At 41.9% G+C, this 25,879-nt stretch overlaps 1 protein-coding gene across 1 annotated transcript in view; it reads left to right on the forward strand.

The window, feature by feature from the left end:
• Window positions 1-25,879, forward strand: part of IPMK (inositol polyphosphate multikinase) — a 67,152-nt gene that overhangs the window by 15,800 nt on the left and 25,473 nt on the right. The window contains exon 3 of the mRNA XM_059729929.1: window positions 12,672-12,768. Within this exon, the coding sequence (XP_059585912.1) occupies window positions 12,672-12,768 (97 nt within the window). The remainder of the gene's footprint in view (window positions 1-12,671; window positions 12,769-25,879) is intronic.

Consider the following 25,879-nt stretch of genomic DNA (forward strand, 5'->3'; position numbering starts at 1 on the left):
AGGAAGAACTTCTTCACAGTTCGAGTGGCCAAGGTCTGGAATGGGCTCCCAAGGGAGGTGGTGCTCTCCCCTACCCTGGGGGTCTTCAAGAGGAGGTTAGACGAGTATCTAGCTGGGGTCATCTAGACCCAGCACTCTTTCCTGCTTATGCAGGGGGTCGGACTTGATGATCTGTTGAGGTCCCTTCCGACCCTAACATCTATGAATCTATAATGCAAGTCGACAGATCAGATGTGGAAAAGATATCAGCCAGAGTGAAAACTAATCAAAGCAACAAAATATGGGCATTTTTGAGAATAATCTTTAAGAAGATTTACTTTTATTGAATTAATAACTTGTTAGCAACACATCTTTAACAAGTTGAACCCCCAATCCTGCACAAAGAGAAACAGAAGCAAACCCAATCCAAACACTGGACAGTATTTTTACAAAGACTTTTACCTGCTCCAAATTTACGTTGGAGCCCAGATCGTTCATGCTCTATTCTTGAACATATTGTTCAGTCTTAAACAAGCATACAGCACAGTTATCCAGTGAGGTTCATAATTTGGGACATTCTGTTACAACAGGAACTATCCAGGCAAAAAAGAGACAGGTGGCAATACAACTGTTGTCAAGTCTCAAGAAAACAAGCATGCTCCAATCCACGCTGTAAGTGTACAAAAACAGTGTAAAAACAATGTGTACAAGTCTAACTTTCTGAAAACTACAATTAACACTGATTTCTTTAGTGTGATACCTGGCATTGTTTTTGCTTGCACAAGTTATCGATATCTGCTGGCACACTTGATGTGGCGATGCGGAGCATTCCAGATAAATGTCCATCTGTCAAAAGTGATCTTGATTTTGTTTTTATGTTCTTCATTCTTGAGAGAAGCTGTTCACAGCAATATGTGCTGCCAAACAGTGCAATGAACTGAAGTGCATGATTCAATAGATTTGGGAAAGAGTGCCATGTAATATATATTGACTATAAAATGTCAGTAGGTCATGTTCTGCAAAAGCTCTCTTCAAGGCACTGTTTTTTGGATGTCAGTTAGTTCCATTTGGAACGTGTCAGGAGCATTGGTGGCATCCGTTCCAAATGGATCTGCAAACAGCTTCAGCTCATCGCTGTGTTCCCTGAAATCCGCAAATCTTTGTTTGAATTCATCCAGCAGACGGCCGATCAGTGCAGAATACTTGTCATGGTTCACAGTCTCAGCACATCTTGTTAATAGTATTGTGAAATGAGTGACATTCTTTTTATTCAACTGTTTCTGAAACAATTCCAGCTTATGAATGAAGGATTGGATGTGTTCATACAGTCTGTTGACAAATTGATCCTTCCCTTGTAGTTTTATATTCAAATCTGCAAGATACTTGGTGATGTCAACTAGGAATGCCAAGTCATTCAGCCATGCATCATCATCCATGAAGCTAGCATCTTTTCCTTTTGTTTGTTGTGAAGGTTTTAATTTTGTCAAGCAGTGACCAGAATCTGGGTAGCGTGGCTGCCCTGCTGAGCCGATGAACTTGGCAGAAGTAAATAGGATCACACCATGGTGACGTTATCTCGGCAAGAAATGCTTGGAACTGTCTATGATTAAGCCCCTTTGACCTTATGAAATTGACTGTAGAAACAACCTTTTCCATCACACGTTTCATCTCCAGGGCCTTTGCACACAGTTGTTCCTGGTGAATGATGCAGTGATATGCGATGACATCCTGAGGCGCTGACTTGACCAGTAAACTGACAAATCCATTATGCTTGCCTATCATCGTGGGGGCTCCATCAGTTGTTAGACCACAGAGTTTGTCCTCTGGAAGATTGAATTTCAACAAGACACGTTTCACTTCATTGAAAATGTCCTGTCCTGTTGTTTTGCCTTTCATTGGACATAAGTTGAGCAGTTCCTCAACAACATGGAATTGTTTGGTTACTCCTTGTACAAAGATTGCCAGTTGAGCTGTATCACTCACATCTGTGCTTTCATCAGCCCCCAAGCTGTAAAACTGACAAGAACTGAGACTTTTCATCAGTGAATCTTCAGTGTTTGATGCCATGTTGTCTACTCTTCTAACAACTGTCTGATGTGAAAGGCTGATATTCTCCACCATTGGCTGTTTATCAGGGAATACCTCAGATGTAAATATGCCCAAGTAATCTTTCACAAATTCTCCATCAGACAGTGGTTTCCCTCTCTTAGCTATTGCCTTGGATATCAAGAAACTGATCTTGGTTGCTGCCTCAGAATTCTGCCTTGCAGCTTTGAAAAAAGGCTGTTGCCTGTTCATGCTCTGTTTTAGAGAGTTCACCCGATCAATTCTAATCTGACCCACCAGGCTGTCAAATTTCTTTACATGTTTTGTAGAATAACGTCACTTCACATTGTACTCCTTGCAGACAGCTACTTTCTCGGCAAATCAGACACGGGATGTTCCTGTTTTCTTCAATAACAAAAAAATCAGCAGTCCAACTATTTTTTTTGAAAACTTGTCATTCAGCATCAATTTTTCGTTTCCTCTGATTCGCCATTTTTGAGTGTAGCATAGGCCCTGTAGCTAATAGAGCCAAAATTAATTTTATTTATAGAAAAACTAGTTTGGCAGACGCAGGTGAAGTTAAAAGCAACTCACCAGTTCAAAATCACCATTTTATTACTATGTAATAGTACTGTGGTATCAATATGGACCCCCCACCCATCAGGTATAGTCATAATATGTAAGGTGCAGCCTGACATGTGCAGGTGCTGCCATCATATGCCAAGTGCAACCTCAAATGCTGATGGGGAGTCAAGGCAGGACTAGGACTTTTGTCTCCTGGTGCCAGTCCTGGTGTCTCTGTCCCATGGCTAGGGCAGCCCACCCATTACTGGATTTAAGTCCCATATGGGCGGCACTGTCAGCTACCACCACAGGCCAGTCAGTTATTATAACCCAAGACAAACACTCCTTTACACCCTCTGTCCTGGGCCAGAGAGACCCTGCCTGTGCAGCCCTACTGCAAGGTTCATGGTAGCTGCTGGTTTATTTCATAGACATTTGGGGTGGAAGGGACCCTGGAGGATCATCGAGTCCAGCCCCCTGCCCCAGGGGCAGGAAGTCAGCAGGAATCATAGGATCCCAGCAAGATAAGCATCCAAATGTGTCTTGAAGGTGTTCAAAGTGGGTGCTTGAATCGCCTCCGGTGGCAGTCTATTCCAAAACTTGGGGGCTTGGACAGTGAAGAAGTTCTTTCTTATGTCCAGCCTGAATCGGTCGCGGCGGAGTTTGTGACCATTTGATCTTGTCATCCCTTGGGTCACTCTGGTGAACAGACGTTCCCGCAGATCCTGATGAGCACCCCTGATAAATTTATAGGTAGCCATCAGTTCACCCCTGAGCCTGTGCTTTTCCAGGCTGAAGAGCCCCATGGCTCTCAGCCTCTCATCATTCATGTGCAGAGACTGAAGAAAAATAGATCTCCAGCAGGATTTTCCTTTTAAAAGCACTGTTTTATGTCATAGCAGTATTTTTCAGTCTACATGTAATTGGAGACAGTGGGAAAACTTGTAGAAAATCTATAAAGCAAGAGGGAAACTTTCCGTTCAGGTTAGTTTTGGAGGGGAGGGGAATGCAAGAAAGAGAAGGGGACAGTAGTAGTGTTTTTAAAGTGTTTGTCTTTCTATAAGTAAGTGTCCTCCTAAGTATCTTTCTTTGGTCTTGTCTACACTAAGAGCAGAAATCACTTGGTAGCCACTAGCAGAAGCTCTTACAAATTTTGTGGACTACTGTAGTTTCATCATATACACATGTGCAGGGACACACGTGGAAGTACGGTGCACTGGGGCTCCTTTAATCTTGCTAGTCCATCCCTCTGTCTCTCTTCCCCCCTGCGCAACTGATCAGAGGGGCCCTGCTTGTGGCTCGCTTCTGGTCAGTGGCAAGGAGAAAACTGCACTTTTAAATATGGCGCCATTTTTGCCTCCTGCCACTGATTGGCTGAGGGGCCCCAGATGGCTCTGCTATTTGCTGCTGACTGGTGGGGAGGCAAAAATGGCGTCATGTTTAAAACCACTGTTTTAGCTTCCATGCTGATCGGGAGGGAGCGTCAGGGTTCTCCACTAATCAGCAGTGGGGGTGGGGAGCAAAGTGCACACAGGGGGAACATGCAAGATTAAAGGAGCTGCTGCGCACTCTACTTCCGCCATGAATTCAGTAGGTCCCTACATATGTGCCTCCATAAACTGTTAAAACAAGTTACTTTTCAGCAAGTTTTATGACTGGTTAACTGCTTCAGTCTGACCCTGACTGCCACACATGCCAACTAATAGTACATCAGGATGGCCCCTAGACTGGTAATATTAGGTTTGGGAAAGAAAGATTTTTATACTGGCTGTTGTTGTTGCTGCTTGCCTATGTAAAGCTTCTTGCAAGACTTGAGTTATCATAGCAGTAGCATATTCTGCAATGTAATATATTTAAGCCTTTAAAAAAACCAAAAAAACTTTTGCAGTACGTTATAAAGTTTGTCATATGGCATTTCTTTCCCCCATTTGATTTTTTTTGTGTGTTCCTGGTTATCAAACTGTACTACTACTATTATAATTTGATGAACTATAAAATACTACTATTTAGTTATCTAGCATACTGAGGTTTTGTCTATCCTTATGTCTAAGTTGCCTAAAAATTTACATTAAGAAGAGTCCTTGTAACAAAATGTCTTGGAAAAAAATATTACACCTCTTGCTTCCTAATAGTTGCTGTAGGCTGCAGAGGAGCCTTTTTTTTATCTTTTGCCTTACAAAATATTAAGAGAATATTATTTTATGTTCTCTCATGTTAAGATTTTCTTTCTCTCACTGTTGGAAATGTGCTGAAGTTGCTGACCGTTCTGAGGTTGGGCTCCTGCTGCTGCTGAAGCCACAGCTTGGTATACTGTACTTAGAATATTTTGGAGCTGCCATGAGTTTTGAGGGAGAGAAGAGAATGGGATTTGGCATTTTCTCTTTAGCTGTGTTGGGCAAGAGTCTCTTCTAATTCTGAGGACCCAGGATCAGCACATGGCTGCAGTGTCCAGTTTGTCGTGCTGCCCTGCAGAAAGAATTCCCTCAGTTCCAGGATCGGAGAAAGGTTAATTCTGGATGTGTAGCGTAACTCTTTAGTGGAGAACAGGTTTCTCTTGCTACTGGCTAATTATAATCATACAGCTAAGTAGTAACAGTCTTTGCCGTACTGACAGCTTTTGACACACAATATGCATGTAAGTAAGCTGTTAGAATTTCAACTAATCAAATTCTGATTTGTTAATTTTTTTAAGTGATTCCAAAACAAATCTAGGCTGTTAGATGCACAACACCCTCTTCATTTTAAATAACATTGCCCACTTTTCAACTGCTTGACTTGAGAGCTTAAGTAATTATAGTTTCACTGTTGTCCATGTAATGTTAAATCTTTCTCTTTTGAGTATATATTATCATAACTTGGTTGGGATTGTCTGGGATGATATCTTTAGGGATGGTCCTGCTTTGAGCAGGGGCTTAAACTAGATGACCTCCTGAGGTCCCTTCCAACCCTCATTTTCTGTGATTCTAATGAACTTGTTATTTTATCAAAAGAACCTGCCTCAATTATTATACAGGTTGGGCATACAACAGGGTAGAACTACATCATCATCACTACTGTTGCTATAGTTTTTTAACTTTTACAGTACTGAACTTCGAAGCCTCAGTAATGTTGGTCTAATGTACTGCCTGTCTGTTGGCAGTTTCTTTTTACACAGAATGTGAATTGCATGAATTTTCTGTGCTCCTGTAACTCCACAGAAGTTAGGTGTGCAGAGAATGCTAGACTATGTTTCTGGTGATTGTGTTCTTCCACCATATGTTTTATTTCCTTCAAGATTCTTCTGAGGTAGCAGCTCATTTTGCTGCTAATAGATTCCTTTCTTTCTTTTGTCTTACCACTTCAGATTTTAATAAGTATTTTGTGACTTGTGTTGACTGAAAACAATTCTGATGTTTTCCCATTCTTCTGCATGGCAAGAATCAGTCAGCCATTTAAAGATGTTCTAGCTTTCTGGTAGAAATGTAACAGCTACCTTGCAAGGTTTGTATGTCTTTCAGCCTACCTCAGGCAAAATGTGATAAGGCAGCTTGTGTTATGTAAATTGTTACTGGCTGGTGGCACAAAATTAAATTAGGCAGAAAAGGCATATTTTGCTGCAGTATGAATTAGAGCAGTGGTCCTCAAGCTTTTTGGCCTTTGTGGGCAGGTGAGTGGTTTGGGACCAGTCTGTGGGCCTGATTGAGGCCTGCACACTAGTATCAGACCTTGTGGGGCTTGCCCCTATGTGCCAGGAGTGGCCTCTGGGGTCTGGTGCTGCCCCCTTCCTGCCAGAGTACCAGGATTGGGCCCTGGGTCCCAGCGCTGCCTTTTTCCTGCCCCCATGTGTTGGGATTGGGACCTGGGGCCCAGGGCTGCCCTTGCCTGGACTTGTGCACTGGGATTGGGAACCAGAGCCAGCTCCTGGTGCTCCCTACCGGTCCAGAAGTTTGGCAGCAGAGGAGCAGTACTACTGCTCCCCGCTGCCAAATTTCTGAACCCTGGGGGAGCACCAGGAGCTGGATGTGATCCCTTACCTTTGGGTTGGGCACCCCTGAATTAGGGTATTTTGTTAACACGGGTTTACAAAATACATGTCTTGATTTAAATTGGACTTTACTGAAAAAAATGGGTAATGACTATTCTGCTGCTGGGTACTGAAATATTTTGTTCCTTTACAATGTCATCAAGTAATGTTGTGAAACAAGATCTCGTAGAATAAGTTTTGGTAAGCAGGATGCAGAGACTTCTGAAGACCATATTCTGGGTCTTTTCAGGATCATTGGCTTGAGCTTTTTTTTTTTTTGTCTTCTGCCTTCATATGTATGGCTTGATACCCTGAAGTGTAATCTGTGCTTTTCTACTGTGTGGGGGGGTGGAGGGGGGTGAGATCTGCTTGTACATCAGAACCTGGTAATGCAGTTCAAAATAGGAGGAAGAGTGCTATTGAAAGGGTAAAACTGTCTTAAGATCAGCAAATTGCATTAGCTTGCCCATTCAAAGTTGTAACCTGGCTTGCATTTAAAAAGTAGACCAACAACGGAAAACTTAAAGACCACTTTGCAAGTTTTTCTAGACTGTACTTCTGCACGTTCGTTTCTTACTCTTATGTTTTAGGTGGCTCTCCATGCACTGTTAGGGAGGAGAGAGATTTTTAACCAAGTTGCAAACCGAGTTTGAAAAATATACAAGTGTTTTATAAAGAAACATAGATGAGAATATGCGCTATATATTTGTGTGGTGCTATTTTGGTTGCTCGGCTAAAAGGTGCTGCCAATTCAGCAGCTGTGAGAGGAATGTTAACGCTAGCTTTTGATTGAAGAGCCCTTGGGTCAGCTGAGGGCAGGTGAGTTCTCTCCACAATAATTCTGAAATATGTTTATCCCCTACCTTCCAAAAACAAAGTGCCTGTCTTATTTGTGGGGATGTGGTATATGAGAGAGTATGGCGTTCCTTTAATAGAGTAACCTTTGTTTAGTCTTAGAAATGTGGCAAGTTTTATTTTGGTAATAAGAGGTGGAAACTCAGGCAAATTAGATATTTTAATGGAAGGTTACCTATGCTAATATAACTTGGATTGTATTATGCCTACATATGGACTACTGTTCTAGTTGTATTAGAATATCCCATATGTAATTATAGCTTAATCTAACTACAGATGATACACTGTTATATTGTCTAAATAAGTTGCTATGACTCAAAGGTATATTATAGTTTAGGTAATGCAGAAGTTTATTAAATTATATTTAATAGAAATGCTGTGGTGAACAGTTGGTAAGTGATTTGGAAGAGCATGGCATAATGATGATGATGATGATAATAATAATAATATTATATATTTTTTCAACCCCCCCAAATAAAACCCCCAACAAAACTGTGGTTTCCACTGCAAAAATACCAAGATATCATTGCTAGTTCCCACATTTAAAAACATTTTATTATAGGTAACCACAAAATGTATTTAATGCATGTTTTTAAAAAATACACTACATGCTGTATTGAATTTTCCACAGTGAAAGTAACCTAGTGCTTATGATTGGTATTTTGTGTCTCATTTGTTAGCTTCTGTAGTTGGAACTGAGTTTGAATTTGATGTGTTAAATAGATCTGTACTTAATTTCTTCCTCCCTTCTGCCCCCCATCCTCCTTCCTCCTTGGTTTGCCAAAAGAAATGACAAACTAGATTTTTTTTATTAACTGCAGCTGAATCTAGTTGCCCTTCTCTATGCCTTGCTTCAGGCTCTGATCAAGAAGCTTCTTAATGTTATTACCATGCTTCTCTTCCTTTATTCCATCAAAATAACAGTTGTCGTCTTCTCCTGCAGACTCTGAATAAGGCATAATGTTCAGGAAGAGAGAAATGGTTTGGAGAGCAAGTAATTTGGTGGACATTTAAAAAACCAAGACAATTGAGAGGATGGAAAGTGACCGAGATTTATATAGTTCATTGTAGAATTTTAAAATTCTAGCTCTCGGGGCTCCATTGTGTAAACTATTAAAATAAAAAAAGAGTGCAGCTATTTGATGTTTACTACTTATTCTGTAGAAACTGGAACGCTGTTCACTTGCTCACATGTGCTAGAGAACAGTTTTTGTGTGATCAGTTGTGGCGCTTGTGAAGGGATACCTGTAGCTGTGTGCCAACCACTGAAAGTTCTCTGGTATTTCATACTTAGCTTTTCTTTCTAGAAAAATCCCTAAAAAGCTAAGAACTGCAAAGTCGTGGCAGTTTTTTGTCTCAAAGTAATCACAGAGCTATAAATGTAATAAAATAAGCTTATAGCTCTGGTATTCATATTGTCTTGGCCACTTTAACAAGGACTATTAAAATGAATAATATGAACAAAGGCTTTTTTGGTTAATCTTTTTAAATGGTGACAGTGGGGGATTTTCACAAACTAAGGGACTTTGCACTCAAAAGTTTTGTCAGTGTTGTTGTGTTGGTCAGTGTGTTGTGACCAATACATTTTTTATGACCCATTTCTGCTGCTTCCATGGCACACTAGTGTGCCACAGCATGCCCTTTGGGAATTGCTGTATTACCTATTGTGAGACCAGTTTTGGTGAGCATTTAAAAACCCAGCTGTACAGAGAAGATCCTGTCCTCAGCGCTGTTGCTCTGTGTCCCTGATAGATTCCCTTTTTCCTTCCTCTTGCTATGCTGAAGATTTACAGTGTAACTCCTTTGATTTCATAGACATTAGGACTGGAAAGGACCTCGCAAGACCATTGAGTCCAGCCCCCTGCCCAAGTGGCAGGAGGTCAGCTGGGGTCAAATGATTCCAGCAAGGTAGGCATGCAAATGTTTCTTGAAAGTATCCCGAGTAGGTTGCACCACCTTGGGATTGGGTGGGGGAGGTCTATTTCAGGCCCTGGGGACTTGGACAGTAAAGAAGTTTTTCCTTTATGTCCAGCCTAAATTAGTCTTCTTCCTGGAGTTTGTGACCATTTAAATGATAGGTCAGGGTTTGTTGTGCCCTTTTGAGCCTCCAGAAGTTGCTAAAGGTTAACACTTTGCCTGAGGCTGCAGATCCTGTGAAGTGCTACTGATTTTTCTTATGCAAAACTTATAAGTGAGAAGAAGTGAAGCTTGCTGTTTTGTTATCTTTCTGGCAGAAAAATGATGAGTAAATATTTTTAATAGAAAATCCTGTTTGTTTGTTTTTTTTTCTATGTCATACTGCACTGACAGTTGCTGTGTAGTTTCATAGACCTGACCCAAACAGATCAGGAGCCAAGCAAATCCCCTAGCTACACCTTTTCCTCAGCCCTGGGCAGCCTGAGAAGCTGGCATAAGGAGGGAAGCCCCCAGTGGGGCATTTCTTCCTCCCCCCTCAGAGCTGAGAGCCTGGTGAGTCCCATAGCTACACCCCCTCCTTGGCTGGCTGAGGAGGGAGTGGGGTGGGGAAAAACAGCTCCTCCCGTGCCTGGATCTGAACCCCCAGCCAGGCTGTGCCTGGTGCAGGCAGTGCAGGGGGGAGGGAGATGCTGCAGTGGGGGATGTACTCCAAGCTGGAAGTCAGGAGCTGTGTTGATCACCTGGCCGTGCCCCCTCTTCCAGCAGAAGGGGGGGGATTGTCCAGCTCCCTCTCCACCTGACACCTGACTCTGAGGCAGGCAGGGTAAGCCCACATTGGGGCTTTACTGTCCCTGCCCAAGCCAGGAGCCAGGCTGATTTCCCCCAGCCCCATCCCCTCATCAGCCAGGGGGATGAACCTGGCTTCTGGCTGTGTGGGATGGAAAAGCCCCTTCTGATAGCTGGGGGCAGGGCCAGGGCCAGCTCTGCTCCACTGGAGCAGAGAACACAGCCCACATCCTATGATTCTGGAAGACTCTTGAGTTGACTTGAATGGGGAGGCAATCTGGGACAGAAGTTCCATAAACTGGTTTGACTTAAATCAGCTAAGTCTACATCCATCCAGATTTATCTTAAACTTGTTTTGGCCATTTTGAAAGCAGTTTAGGTCCACTGAACTTGTTTTCTGTCACAGGTTTAAACCAGTTCCTGATCACCAACTGATTTATGTACAGCTGCTGTCCCTAGTGCAAATGTTAAAGATGCTTTGAAATTCACATAACACCCTATGGTAACTAGGGAAACATCAAATCTTGTGTATGGTTGAACTTAAGAGAGTAACTCTTGTCTCTTATAGTTAGGAGAATAATTTTACATTGTTAGCAATTCTTTGTTTCACGCAACAAAAAGGTTTTTGTTTGTTCTAGTATTTTATGCCACAAAATTGTGGAGTAGGCAATGTTGATAGTAATTTTCAGATATAGTGTAAAATGTACACAGCTTTTTGCTAAAATCTGTTTGCAGTACAAGTGTATTTTGGGCATTACAATAGTTGCATCATTCTTTCATAAAGATTCATGTTTATAAAAATGGGCCAGTTGTGAAATTATGATGACCAGTAGGTGAATGAGTACATTTAGCCTAATCTTCCATAATACCTTGCAGCAAACAAAAATAAGAGTAGCTATCTAAAGGCAGATTTTGACTTGTGCTTCGGAGATGTTCACATTATTTGTTTTCATATACCATACATTATTAAGGTAAAATAAAGATTATTTACATGGCAAGAACAAGCAGCTTGCTTATAAAAACATACCAAATTTACAATTGCTTTACAACCTTAATTTTTTTTAGCCCACTTCCATTGTGTTCGTAACTTGCATAATGAATGAAACGGGAGTTATGGCAGAAGAGAAGACTAGTATATGACCATATATTTAAAGTCTGTATCATAATGTAAATGCAAAAAGAGGCAGAATTCAAGTTGTATGATCCATCTTTCCTAAAGTTGTAAATCTTACCGTTCCTAATTTTTTTTTAAATACTTGACTTCCAGTCAGATATGTTTTTACTTACAACATTGTAGGAAGTTATTTAAAATGTAAGTTATAAGTGAGAAGTTAAATTATTTTATCTGTAACCAATTCTAAGACAAGGATTTCCACCCCCCACCCCCTCTCCCATTTGTCGGGGGGACGGGATGGGATGGGACGCACAAACTCTTGTCTTAGAATCAAGTACCTGTGGGCGGCACTGGATCCTGGGTTGTTCTTTGTGACTTCTCTCACAGCTCTCTGACTCCTAGTTGATCCAGGAAATGGGAAAGGAATCATCATGGAGCCAGAGAGCTGTGCCAGGTCCAGTGCTGATTCTCCTGCTGCTCTTTGAGTCCTTGCACTGCTCCTTGACTTCAAGCTGAGCCCAGAAGTCATAGGGGGAATGAGTCTGGAGCCAGAGCAGCACAGGATACATCACTTATTCCTTCATCACGCTCTGGCTGCATGCTTCATTTTTCTGCTCTCTGGCTTTTCACTAATTCCTCTGCCACTCCTTGGTTCATCAGGGAGCCAAGGAGCAGCACAGCACCTAGTGGGGAGCCATAGTGCAGTAAGGAAATTGGCACTGAGTCCTGCACTGCTCTCTGGTGAGGTAATCAACATGGAGCCAATTGGAGAGTCATTTTGAATTCAGAGTCATCTTGGATTTGGGCAAATATGGTGAGATTGCAGAAATACAGAAGGGCAACTGTTTCTTCAACTAACGTTTTTCTCTTCACACTTTCACATTCTAGAAAACAAATGAGTTGTAGGAACATGTGCAGTTCAGTCGAGGGAATTCAGCTCTGGGTTACTTTTGGGGGAAGTTAGGAAACAGAATGCAGATTACATCTGTAGACTAAACCAGATAACATCGAAAATGGCTAAACTCTTTAGTAATCCTTCCAATCCAGGATTTAGAGAAGATTTAATTCATTTTTCTACTCTATCCTGGTTTTTTTTTTTTATACAAACAATCACAGCGTAAATTTTGATCGGAGATTAACTGAATTTTGTTCAAGTTAACTAGCTCAGTACTCTGTAAATAGAAAACTCACTGGTTCTGACTGTTCTGAAAGTTGGGAGATCACAGATGCATTGGATTACTCATATTTTTTAATATTTCATTTAAATTTTGTAGACTCTTTATGTTTTGAGAAGTAGCTTTAAATATTCAAGGATAGAGGTGATAGTTGCTGGGCTCCGGAAGGTATATACTGTGCATTTTGAAGTGATTCACATCCTCAACCTCTTGTTTGTTTGTTTTCTTTCAGGTTTTTGCTGCTGATTGTTGTGACAGTGTTCTCCTTGAGCTGCGGAAATACTTGCCAAAATATTTTGGCATCTGGTCACCGCCTACTGCACCAAATGGTAATGTTCTTATTTTATGATGTCAGCCCCAACTAGATGGAAAATCTTCTGAAGAATAACTCTGGCAATCTCAAATCCAATTTTTTTTGTAGTAAACTCTTGTTTTCTATAACATTTACATAAAACAGCCACTTAAATAAGCCCCTCGTTTAAGAACTTTTACTACAAGTAAATATTTGTCTCTCAGATATCCTCAGTTTGAGCGAGACCAAGATCAAATACCTTTAATATATTTAGTGTTATGCATATAGTGATTTATTTTCCCTTTAATCTTTCTGAAATATAAATGGAGACAGAAGACACACACCCTTACTGCGTATCTGAGACGGTAGTAAATAGTTTATTGCTTTCTCATCTCTTATGTGAAGAAATTGGACCTCCAGATCACGGAAAAACAGAAGGACAGTGTAAAATCCGTCTAAATCTGTGATTAGTATCACTAGAAGTCGCGTGGTATTTGCATAACATGTTCTACCTTATGCTACTTCTTAGTAAATTGCTTTCCAAATACAGTATGAATTGTTCTCTGGAAGTTCTGTGAAAATAAGTTTTACCATAATTAATATAGTACCTGTTATTTTGTTGGCTCACACTTGTACCTTATTTTCTTTTTTGCAGTAACTTAATCAGTTTTACAGTCTGTCACTGTTTGACCTTCCTAATTATATATGCATCATTGAGTTTAGCTCTTCAACCCCTCTACTCTGTAAGCTTCAATTATTGTTCCTTTCTATCCTAAGTCTAGGATAGAAAGTTACACAGTGCTGGCAAATTCACAGTGTAAGAGGGGTGGGGGCGGGGGGCGGTGGAACATTAGCTGGTCTACGTACCACTTAAGAATTTGGCCAAGGATTCGTCTTGTGAGTTCTGAGTCTTAAATACCCCTTTTGATTCAGAATTCCATACTGGTACTTACTAGGTTTTTTGTTGTTGTTTTATATTTTGTGCTGTTCAATGGACTTAGTCAGTGGTAGGTATATTTCTAGGTTATATCTTAAGAGCATATATATCACTTTCAAAATCTGTTCTGTTAATTATTTTTTCTGTAGCTTACATTTTGTATTAATCATACTTAAATTTGTAAGAGGTTCTCTTACCTCTTACTCTTTTGGGAGTATCTGATATAGAGTCTTAAGTGGTCAGGGCAGCATGTGAAGCACAGCCCTCTGTAGTTTTGTCTGGATGAGAGTATCATGGTAAAGAGGGAGAATTTATCTGACAAAGATGTTTTATTAGTGAAGGAGGTGAGGCTTCTATTGGCATACTGCTGGATATCTTAAACTTGCAGCAGGGAAGTGGAGGATCAGTCAGACTTGGAATGTTATTGAATGTACCTGGGCTAAAAAAAAGATAGCTGCGAGGCATGTGAGCTGGAGCATCAGGTGCTTCATGGGGTAATTATTTTTTTGTTTTTAGGGGAAGAGTAGAAATGAGAAGTCTGGGGCTGCTGCAGCACTTTAGATGGGTCTGAAGGAATTGCTAGCTAGACTGGATAAAAATGCTTTGAGAATATAAATTGGAACATAATAAAGCTAAAGAACATACAAAATCATGCCCACAGTTACCCATATTAATGTTAACATTGTTTCAGGTATGTGGTGCAGCTGTTCAACTTCACTGAAATAATGTTTCTTTTAAAGAAAGGAGAAAATATGTATGCATAGGTCTCCAAAATCAAGTTTTACCAGGGTCAGCAAGCAGATGCATGTGAACCAGCATCAACCTGCCTATGTTGGTATAAAATTGAAACATGATGGTTTTGTGGGAGAATATGATTAGAAATTGATAGGCCTTAAAAATTACATTTCCCCATGTATATCTAAAATATCCATTTTAGTTATTTCGCTCAATTTTTAAGGCTTTAGCCATTCCTGCCTGACTCTTCCCTTGCTCATTTTCAAAACTTTACTGCTGTTAAGTACTATATATTGCTTTTTAGACTCTTAATTTTCTCTACCTAGACTAACAACATGTCAGATCAATGTGAATTATTTTAAAGCCTTTCTTTCTCTGCAGCTGATAGCGACTGAGGTTCCTTTCACTTATTCAGAATTTCAAGATCTGCCTTAGTAAATTACAAAAAAAACAAATAGAATATGGCAATTGATTTTTTTTTTTCTTTCTTTCTGTTCTTTTTTTGGTCACTAATTCTTCCAAAGACAGAATGGTTAAGCACTTTCAGAATGTGGGTGAATCTTGCAATGTACACTGAACCAGTTTTGTTCTCGTATGGTTTGTTTTCCTCAGTGCTTTAATAAAATATATAAGCACCACTTAAAAACACTGAAGGATTTTTTTTTTTCCTACACAATAGAAATGTGTTCTTTATATATAGGAATGCATTTACAGAAATTAAGTATGAATATTTACAAATGTTTTCCTAAATGGGTGTTTAATATGAAGTATGCAAATCCTTTTATGTTTAGTGGATGTTTATCTAGGCTATAGGCATTTTAACAGCTGTTCTTCTCTGTATTCATATGCAGCTTTCTAAAAAGGATTCTGTTTGAGCATATATGTGTAACTATCAGAAGCACTTGAAAATAATGGTGACTTGCATAATACTTTAGAAAATTATAACGTAAAAAGTGATGCATATTTCATTAAAGAAGTGATACATGATCATTTTGCCTATGTAAATATTTTCAAGCTTAAAAAAATGTGGACACGTAGGATGATCCTGCTGTTAAGTCACTGGCCTGGCACTTTAGAGATCCAGGTTCAGTTCCCTGAGCTGCCACAGTTTTTGTGTATGTTCTTGGATCTTCAGAAGCAGTCAGTCACATAATTCCCTTTGAAATCATTGAGGTAGGAACCCAGTCCACCTGTGCCTCAGTTTCCCTTTTTCACAAAACAAAATCATGCTAATACTTCAGCAATTCACAAGGGCGTTGTGAAAATAAATATCCTCAAGACTTTGAGGTACGCTGAAACAGTTTGTCGCCCTTGATTTGGTGATGTCTTCCAGTCCCAGAGGCTTTTTATTTTTACATGTGTACTTCAATTATATGGTTATGGGATCCAGATAAGTGGATAGATTAAAGGGGATAAGATGCTATCCCAAAAGTTGCCAAGTTACAGAACCCTTAATTTCCCCTATGCATGAATTGGCCCTATGTGCCCACAGTTAGTAGGGAAGTGGATTTTACCATGCCTTGGCTATGCCACTTGCTTTGTACGTAGCTTATTTTTACCCCTCAGTAAGTGGAAGCTAAACCAGGCAGTCGAAGCAATTGAGTTAAGTTGCTTTGGTTTAGCTCTCATTGGATGCGTCTACATGTTTATTAATGCACTTTTGTTAGTGCTTATTAAGTTTTAGTACCTCTAATGTGAGGTGCTAACTAAATGTGCATTAGGCTACCCTAATGTCCATGCTTTTTTAGTGGCACTTAATGTACAGTAGCCTAATTTTACTCGACATTAGCACATTTTTTGCCATTATGCTCCTAATGCACAGTAAAACAGGCTGCTATGCATTAAAGCACATGTGTAGACATGCCTATTGCTGGGTAGTTGGTGGCAGCTACTGTGAAGCAGCTGAAGCATGCATAAGTCTTTGCCTCTTTTTCATTGTGGACATACAAACGGTTACCACTAATGCTGCAGAAAATTATTGGTCTGTAGGTGGGGTCAAAACTGGAAAATGTTTGGGAACCCCTGTACTAAGGTGCTGAACAGAATATAGATGGAAATTGAACACTGCAGCAAAAACGCATAAACAGACCACAGATTTTGTGAAAGGAAGTCTATTTTGAAGGCAAGTATAAATGAAAGAAGAAGAAGCCTCTGGGAATGGAGAAAATCTGATCAAGGGTAACTGAACATAAATCTAGATACTTTGAGGCAGGAAACAGGATATTTGCTTCAGGAATAAGTTTGAAGATTTTTGAGGTGGTGAGGAGCAACTCTAAACTTGCTGGTGGGTTTTCCTTAACTGTTTTAAAGGACTTACTGATCTTAGTTGTTTAATAGTTTAATACATTTGAGTAACACTGGGTGTTCCTACATGTCACGTTTTTCGGCCCTTTCTTGTGTTGCAATGGTGTGATTCTGCAGAAGCAGGTTTGTCTTTCTGGTGCATTAAACTAAAATTCCTCGGACATAGTTTAGCTTAGCTTGCCATAAATTAAAGTGTCGTATCCATGGATTCGTTGTGTGCAAACACAACGGCACTCAAAGACGTGTAATGAGCCTCTTTGCCCGTCAGATGACACTGTAACTTGTTTGTAGTTTTCTTTTGAATTGCTGCAGCTTTTTTCTTTTTTTCTTGTGCTGTGCACTGGCTCCTTACTCCCACAGCTGTGGGGCAGGGCACAGGGTGGGGGACAGCATGGGGCGGTCCCGCTCTCCTGCATTGCATTTAATTTAATGAGGATTAAACTCCGTGATGTGTTCAGGTGCACATTGTCTATATTTCAAGAGAGAAGGCAGTAGGTAAAATGCTTTAACTCCTAGGCTAGGGACAGAAATGACACAAACTAGTATAAATGAGTGGAAACTGGTTCAAATCTGTAACGCAATACAAGTTCAGTGCACATAAACTGCTTTCAAAATGGCCAAAACTGGTTGAAAATAAACCTGGAAGGATGTAGTATCAGACTTAACTAATTTAGGTTAAATCAGTTTATTGAACTTCTGTCCCAGATCTCCAGATTCAAGTTAACTCATAGTCCCAGGATGCTTTGCACCTCCCCTACAAACCCTCATCCTCTAAAGGTGGGCGGGCTAGCCTTGGTCCAAGCTGTCTGCTCCAGCTGAGCAGGGAGGCATGCTGTAATGCCCCCAGCTTCTGGCCTGGGATGCTGCAGCTGTTGAATTGTAGAAAATTAGAGTTGGAAGGGACCTCAAGAGGTCATCTAGTCTAACACCCTGCTCAAAGTGGGACCATCCCAAACTATATAATTCTAGCTAAGGCTTTGTGTAGCTGGGGCTCAAAAACCCCCAAGGATGGAGATTCCACAGTCTCTCTGGGTAACCTGTCCTAGTGTTTAAATTACTACCCCCCTAGTGAGAGAGTTTTACCTAATATGTAAACTAAACTTCCCTTGCTGCAACTTGAGACCATTGCTCCTTGTTCTGTCATCTGCTACCACTGAGAACAGTCCAGATCAGGGATAGGCAAAATATGGCCCATGGGCCAGATCTGACCTGCCAGGCCATTCTATTTGGCTCATGTGGCCAAAATACTTCTAGTTGGATCTGCCCAGTTTACCAGGGGGAACATTTTCTAATTTGCCTTCTGCTATATTTTTCACACTAGAGAGCTAGTTGGATCTAAACCCATGCAGTTTATCAGTGCTGGAGAGAAGGTTTTTATTTTTTCCTTGCATCTTCCTGTTCAAATTGAGGGTATATATCACCCCAGGTAGGCAATCTTTGCACACCATGCTACATCATGCACATCAGCAGTCAGGTTTGCATATGCACGTTGCTCCAAACTAAAGAAGATTTATTTCCTCTCTTAGCTTGTATAAATATGACATAACTTTTCAATGGGGAAGCCAGCATACTTCTGCATGGGAAAGCAAACTCTGATGTTCTGCTCCCAAATCCTCACATAACAATGAGAAAAGGTGACTTTTCAAAGGCTGTGCTTTTATTAAGTTCAATATTTTTATTGCTCCATTCCAAACTGATAAAAGTTCTTCCAGCAATCTCTTAGGCACAGGTGCTTCCTGGTGCAGGAAACAGTGGGTCACCAGCACACTGCAGGTTTTTTCCTTGACCTGGGTTAAAAACTCTTTCACTTTCCCTGTCATAGAGGCTGCCCCATCTATGTACTCAGGCAGTTTTTCCATTCCAGTTCTCCCTCCTTAGTATAGGCTGTTGTTACCTTGAATATTTCTTCTCTAGTTATGTTACCTGGTAGCTACTTGCAAACTAAAAAAAACCCAAACTTTTATACTAGATACTATACTATACTATACTATACTATACTATACTATACAAGATACGCTGGGCAATCTGGTGGTTGCGCCAGAGGAGAAGGCAGACATCTTTAACAAATTCTTCACCTCCGTTTTCTTGTGCAGGGACCGGGACTCCCCCACCGTGTTTCAAGACAGACTCGAGGGGAATGCCTCAAGACCCAAAGTTGAGGAGGACCGGGTTAGAGTGCTTCTGGAGGGGCTGGACGTGTTCAAATCAGCAGGTCCAGATGCTCTCCACCCCAGGGTGTTGAGGGAGCTAGCAGGGGTTATTGCTGGGCCCTTGGCACGGCTTTACGAGCACTCATGGTGCTCGGGCCAGGTGCCGGATGATTGGAAGATAGCTAATGTGGTCCCCATCTTTAAGAAAGGGAGGACCCGGGCAACTATAGGCCCGTCAGTCTTACCTCAGTCCTGGGGAAACTCTTTGAGAAGATCATCAAGGAGCACATCTGTGATGGGCCAGCATCAGGGATGATGCTCAGGGGCAACCAGCATGGTTTTATTAGGGGCAGGTTATGTCAGACCAACCAGACCAACCTGATTGCCTTTTATGATCAGGTCACAAAAGCATTGGATGCAGGTGTCACCGTGGATGTAGCCTTTCTGGACTTCAGCAAGGCCTTTGACACTGTCGACCACCCCATCCTCATTAAAAAACTAGGCGACTGTGGCATCGATGCCTACACGGTCAGATGGATTGCTAATTGGCTGAAGGGTCGTACTCAGAGGGTGGTGGTGGACGGGTCATATTCGACCTGGGGGGAAGTGGGCAGCGGAGTCCCCCAGGGCTCGGTCCTTGGGCCCGCTTTGGCCAGTTTCTTTATCAGCGATTTGGACGATGGGGTGAAAAGCAACCTGTTCAAATTTGCTGATGATACCAAAATTTGGGATGAGGTGGGCACGCTAAGTAGGGAGGGAAAGACTGCAGAAAGACCTGGATAGGTTGTAAGGGTGGATTAACAAAAACAGGATGCGTTTCAATATGGACAAGCGCAGGGTGCTGCACTTGGGCAGTAGTAACCGGCAGCACACTTATAAGACGGGAAACTTCCTTCTTGAGAGCACGGAGGCAGAAAGGGATCGTGGAGTCATCACTGACTCCAAGATGAACATGGGCTGACAATGTGAGGTCACGGTCGGCAGGGCTATCGTGTATCCACAAGTGCATCTCAAGTAGGGCCAAGGAGGTGGTCCTCCCCCTCTACGCGACACTGGTCAGGCCACAGCTGGAGTACTGTGTCCAGTTCTGGGCACCCCACTTCAAGAGGGATGTGGACAACATTGAGAGGGTCCAGAGGAGGGCCACCCGCATTATCTGGGGACAGCAGGGCAGGCCCTACAATGAGAGGCTACGGGACCTGAACCTGTTCAGCCTTCACAAGAGAAGGCTGAGGGGGGGACCTTGTGACCCTCTATAAACTCACTGGGAGGGACCAGAAGGGTTTGGGGGAGACCTTGTTTCCCCTAGCGCCCCCCGGGATAACAAGGAATAACGGCCATAAGTTGTTGGAGAGTGGGTTCAGATTAGACATCCGTAGGAACTACTTGACAGTTAGGGCGGCTAGGATCTGGAACCAATTTCCAAGGGAAGTGGAGCTGGCTCCTACCCTGGGGGTCTTCAAGAAGCGGCTCGAAGTCTACCTGGCTGGGGTCACTTGAGCCCAGTTTCCCTCCTGCCCAGGCAGGGTGTCGGAACTGAAGATCTACAAGGTCCCTTCCGACCCTACTTCTATGATACTTTTCATCAGTGTACCTGATGTTAACCAAGAGTTGAGCATGACCCTTGATATCTGTTTACTCATCAAGTTGCAAAGCAAATTTTCCACTTGATTTTATTTTTTCTTGAACAACAGTTTCAATGTCAGCAGATATATATCATCAGTTTGCAGCTTATCCTGTTGTCTGAGTGAGGAACCTTTGCGACTTCATTGACTGCAGCTGAGCCTAACATTACTCTCACAATCTCTTTACATGCTGGTAAAATTAAAGACCCTGTGATTGTATGTGTTTTTTTTTGTCTTCACAACAAGCTCAGTGACCAAGGAGCTTGCCTCCAGCACTTTATCAGACACCATTATACTGTCTTTCATCATTCACACTTGTTTTTCATCTTGATCCTTTGAACACTTAAAAAAAAAAAAAATCTTTATTCTTGTTGGCAAGGGATAGATGTTTGGTTCTAAGATGTTGTCTTCAACTTACTTGGCACCATGGCATGGTTTGAAAGTTTTTCCCCACACACGAAACATAGTGGAAGAGGGCAAGTTGGTTTGCCAGTAAATGAAAATCCATAATCCAAATAACACTCACAGTAGTGTTGGCTCACCCTTTGATTTTCTTGTGTTCATGTTCAAATTCATCAGTGCAGGTAGATGTGGAGGGATCAGAATCTTGTCTTTTCAAATATTTATCTATTTTCCCTTCCCTATTCAAAATTCAACACTAACTGCACACTCCATGACTACTCTGCTCAACATGATTTTTTTTTTTTTTTGGACCACATACAACGTCATTAGAGCGTAGCGTGACATACCGTCTCGCATCTGTATACTGGAATGGCAACATGACACAATACACTTCAGTTCCATCCACAAAACTAATTTATAGAAATGAGACATTTCTTTATTCATTTATTTATTTTTCTAACGTGACTTTTTTCCAAAATTCCACAGCACACCTGTTCATTTCTGACAGCACACCATTGTGCTGTGGCATACTGGTTGGAAAACACTGATCTAGAGGGAGCTATGGAGGTGCGCCAGCACTGGTAGCCCTTGCACAAGGGGTGCCAAATCAAATGGAAGTGTTACGTAGTACCATGTGGGGAGGTGCTTCACACATGACATGCACTGGGTACCAAAAAGCCTGGTTGCAGCTTTTTGGGCTTTTTTTGAATGATTAAAAAAAATATACCATGCAGCCAGGTTTTCTATGTAATAATATATGCATTAGGGGTGTGCAAAGCGAACCGTATTTGATTCGGATTCAGTCCAATTCAGGGGACAGTGATTCGATTTGCTGATTCGGATCACTGTCCCGATTTCAATTTGGCAGAATCTGAAGAGTCGATTCTGATTCAGCAAATCAGAGATTCAGCCATAGACACAGCTTTATAATGTTTTTTTTTTTTTTTTTTCTACATACCTTGAAGTACCAGGCATAGCTCATGAATGCTGAGATGGTGGGATGGATGGAGCGTCCCATAGGAGCGTGGGGGGCCACCTGCATGCTTGGAAGTGGACCAGAAGTACTTCTGGTCCACTTCTGAGCATATAGAGGGACCCCCCCCACCCACTGTGTCCCCTTGGCTTGGTGATCAGTCGCAGGGGGACCCTGGGTGCTGCCCCAGACCCAGGAGGCACCAGTTGCTGAGCTTGGGGAGTGGGATCCCCTGCATGCTTCGTGGTGGACCTGGAAGTGGACCAGAAGTGCTTCTGGTCCACTTCTGGGTCTGCTGCTGAGTGCACTGGGGACCCTGCTGTGCTCCTGTGGGATGCTCCATCTGCCCCACCATCTCAGCTTTCACGCGCAGCCTAGTACTTTGATCTGTGTAGAAAAAACGTATATAGCTGTATCTCTCCAAATAAATTGGAGGCTTCTGGTTTGATTCAAAGAGATTTAATTGATCTCCTGACTTTGATCTGGAGATTTGGCTGCCGAATCTCCTCTGAATCGAATTGGCGATCAGAGCTTCGCACAGCACTAATATGCGTTCTGTCTGTCTGTGTCTGTCTCAACATTAATATAACGTATATAGACGTAGTGCAAAGGTCAGGATGCATAGAAGACCTGGCTGCCTTCCTGTGCATCTTGTCTTTAGTTCAGCAGTTTATATTCAGCCTTTACAGTTTATAAATTACTTCATTCACTGTATGTTTAAATGCACATTTTGAAGATATACCAAAATGAGTTCTGTAGTGTGCAACTTCCTGAACACTTGAATGTTATTCTTGAAACCTTGCATGCCTTCTACACCAATTAACATTTTGGTTTCTGAATTGCACTATGCCCTTTAATGGAAAAATAATAATGTGCCTTCCATACAAGTTGTCCAGATGGAAATCTGCATCTGGTAAATTTGATTTATTTTTTTTAACTGCGAAAGTTGCTTTTATTGATGAAAAATTTTCTCTGCATTTGTTGAAGTAGGAAAGGATTCTGCTCCCATTGTAGATACAGTTATTGATATTGTATGCTTTAGTAATCCTATTAGTATCTAATTTATTTGTACCCAGTATTATATTCCCAGATGACTGGAAAAGAGCAAACATGGTTCTTGTATTTAAGGAATGGAGGAAGGAGGATCCAGGGAACTACAAACCAGTCAGCCCTCACCTCAGTCCCTGGAAAATCAGCCCCAGGACTGACCCTCAGGAGTCAGTCCTGGGGCTGATTTTGTTCGATGTCTTCTAGTTCAGTGTCTTTCAGGACATCAGTGGTGTCCTGGAAGGTGGCATAGAGCGCACCCTTGGCAAGTTTGCGTATGTCACCAAGCTGGAGTCAGTGGTAGATACTCTGGAGGGTAGGGCTAGGTTTCAGAACAACTTAGACAAATTGGAGGATTGGGCCAAAAGAAATCTCCTGAGGTTCAACAAGGAGAAGTGCAAAGTCCTGCATTTGGTATGGAACAGTCCTGTGCATGAGTACAGGCTGGGGGCTGACAAGCCTGGAAGCAGCTCTGCAGAAAAGGACCTGGGGTTACAGTGGACAATAAGCTGAATATGAACCAGCAGTGTGCCCTTGTTGCTAAGAAGGCTAACAGTGTACTGGGCTGCATTGGTAGGTGTGTGGCCAGTAGGTCAAGGGAAGTGATTATTCCTTTCTATGCAGCACTGGTGAGGCTGCATCTGGAGTACTGTGTCTAATTTTGGGGCCCCCACTACAGAGAGGATGTGAACAAATTGGAGAGAGTCCAATGGAAGGCGTCAAAAATAGTGAGGAGGTTGGGGGACATGATTCTGTGTCCATTGGATGTAATAATTGATTTCTAGTCTTGCATTTCAGATGACCAGTTCTTGTGTAGTGCATAACAAGCAATTGTTGGACTGGCACTTTAATTAGCAGCGCCCAATAGTCTGGTTCCAAGTAGGGTGATTTTTGGCTCCTGCGCTGGCTAACGAATTGACTAGGCGTATCTATCACCACCCTATTTGGAAATTGCTTGTACTATGACTAAATAAAGAAACTCTCACTGATACTTAACTGGAACGAATTAATTGGTTTATTAGTGACAGGTAAATATAAATAGCTTAGACAACAGGTAAATAACAGGATATACAACAGCAAGAACAACCAACGTAACTACAGAACTAGTAACTGACTACATACCTAATAAAACTATTCCTAGTAACTTCTAAAACCTATACCTAACTAAGATAATACCTGTATTATAATTCAATCCCTCTAAAGACTCAATGAAACACTATAACCTCAGAAGCAATATTGACTCAGGAATGGGTATGAACTTTATTATATAAGGGGAAAACTTTATTAAATGCTGGATCGCCGCCATTCCTGATCACAGTGAATGTAGATCACAATCATGGCAGACAAGGTTCCTTGGGTGAATTTGATATCTTTTATTAGACCAACCCGAATAGTTGGAGAATAGTTATTAAGCAAGTTTTCGGGTTCAAAAACCCTTCGTCAGGCTAAGGAGGTTTCAGCAGTTGGTGTGTGCTCTTCCTGGATGGAATGAAAAGTAAAGAAGCCAGGGGCTGGGCTGGGGAGTCGGTTGTTAGGCAGATTGTAATGTATCAAAAATCCAATGTCTGTGTTTAGTCCATGATCTCTAGTATCCAGCAGGTTGATGAAATGGAGCTCATAGGCTCGTCTCTGGGAAGTGTTGTGTAAGTTTCCCTTGAGGATCAGGACTGAGAGATTGGAGAGAGAGTGGCCCTCCTGTGAGAAATGTGCCCCCACCAGTAATTGAGTGTTTCTGTCTTTGATGGATTTCCGGTGTGCGTTCATTCTGGTGCGCAGTTGTTGTTTGGTCTTTCCTACATATCTTCCATCAGGGCATTTGGTGCATTGGATGAGGTATATAACATTTCTGGAGGTGCAGCTGTAAGATCCTGGGATGTTGATGGCTCTGTTGTGGGGTGTAGTAATAGTGGGGGTGGTGGAGATGTGTTGGCAGGTTTTGCATTTCTTGTCCTGGCATGGTCTGGATCCTTTTGGTGTGTTCTGGGCTTGAGGAAGTTTGCTTCTGGTGATGAGGTTGGTGAGGTTCGGTGCTTGTTTGAAGGCTAGGATGGGTGGCTCTGGGAAGATCTTTTTAAGAATAGGGTCTCTGTCTAGTATGGGTTGCAATTTTTTGAGGATTTTCCGTACAGGTTCAAGGGAGGGGTGATATGTCATAACCAGCAGTGCACGATTTGTGGGGGGTTTTCTTCTGTAATGCAGCAGTTTTTCACATGGTATCCAGGTGGCTCTTTCAAACGTGCGATCTACCTCTCTGGAGGAGTGTCCTTGCTGGGTGAAAGCCTTTTTAAGATTGGTGAGGTGGCAATCCCGGGTGTTCTCTTCAGTACAGATGCGGTGGTATCTGAGGGCTTGGCTGTATATCACAGCATTTTTGGTGTGCTTAGGGTGATTTGTTGGTTCTGTGCAGATATGTATGTTGGTCTGTGGGTTTCTTGTATACTGTGGTCTGTATTTTACCCTTCTGGATACTGATCATTGTGTCTAAAAAGGAGATGTTGGTGCTGCAGTATTCTAAAGAAAGTCGGATGGAGGGATGGCGATCGTTGAATTTCTGATGGAACTCAATCAGAGATTGCAGGCTTTCAGTCCAAATGATGAAGATGTCATCGATGTATCTCAAGTATAGCAAGGGTTTGATGGTGCAGTTCTTGAGGAAGTCTTCTTCCAGGTGGCTCGTAAAAAGGTTGGCATGCTGTGGGGCCATTTTAGTGCCCATAGATGTTCTCATCATCTGGAGGAAGTGTTGATTTATTAAAAGTGAAATTGTTGTGTGTGAGGATGAAGTGTATAAGCTCAGTAATATCTTTGGGCCTGTATTCTGGGTTGTAATCTTGTTCCTGTAGATATGCAAGGCAGGCTTGGATGCCATCCTGGTGTGGGATGTTGGTATATAGGCTGGTAACGTCTATGGTGGCTAGGAGTGTGTTGCTGGGAAGGTGGTCTATGTTTTTAAGTTTCCATAGCAAGTCTGTAGT

Source organism: Alligator mississippiensis, chromosome 6 (genome assembly GCF_030867095.1).
Source record: "Alligator mississippiensis isolate rAllMis1 chromosome 6, rAllMis1, whole genome shotgun sequence".
Lineage (NCBI taxonomy): Eukaryota > Metazoa > Chordata > Crocodylia > Alligatoridae > Alligator > Alligator mississippiensis.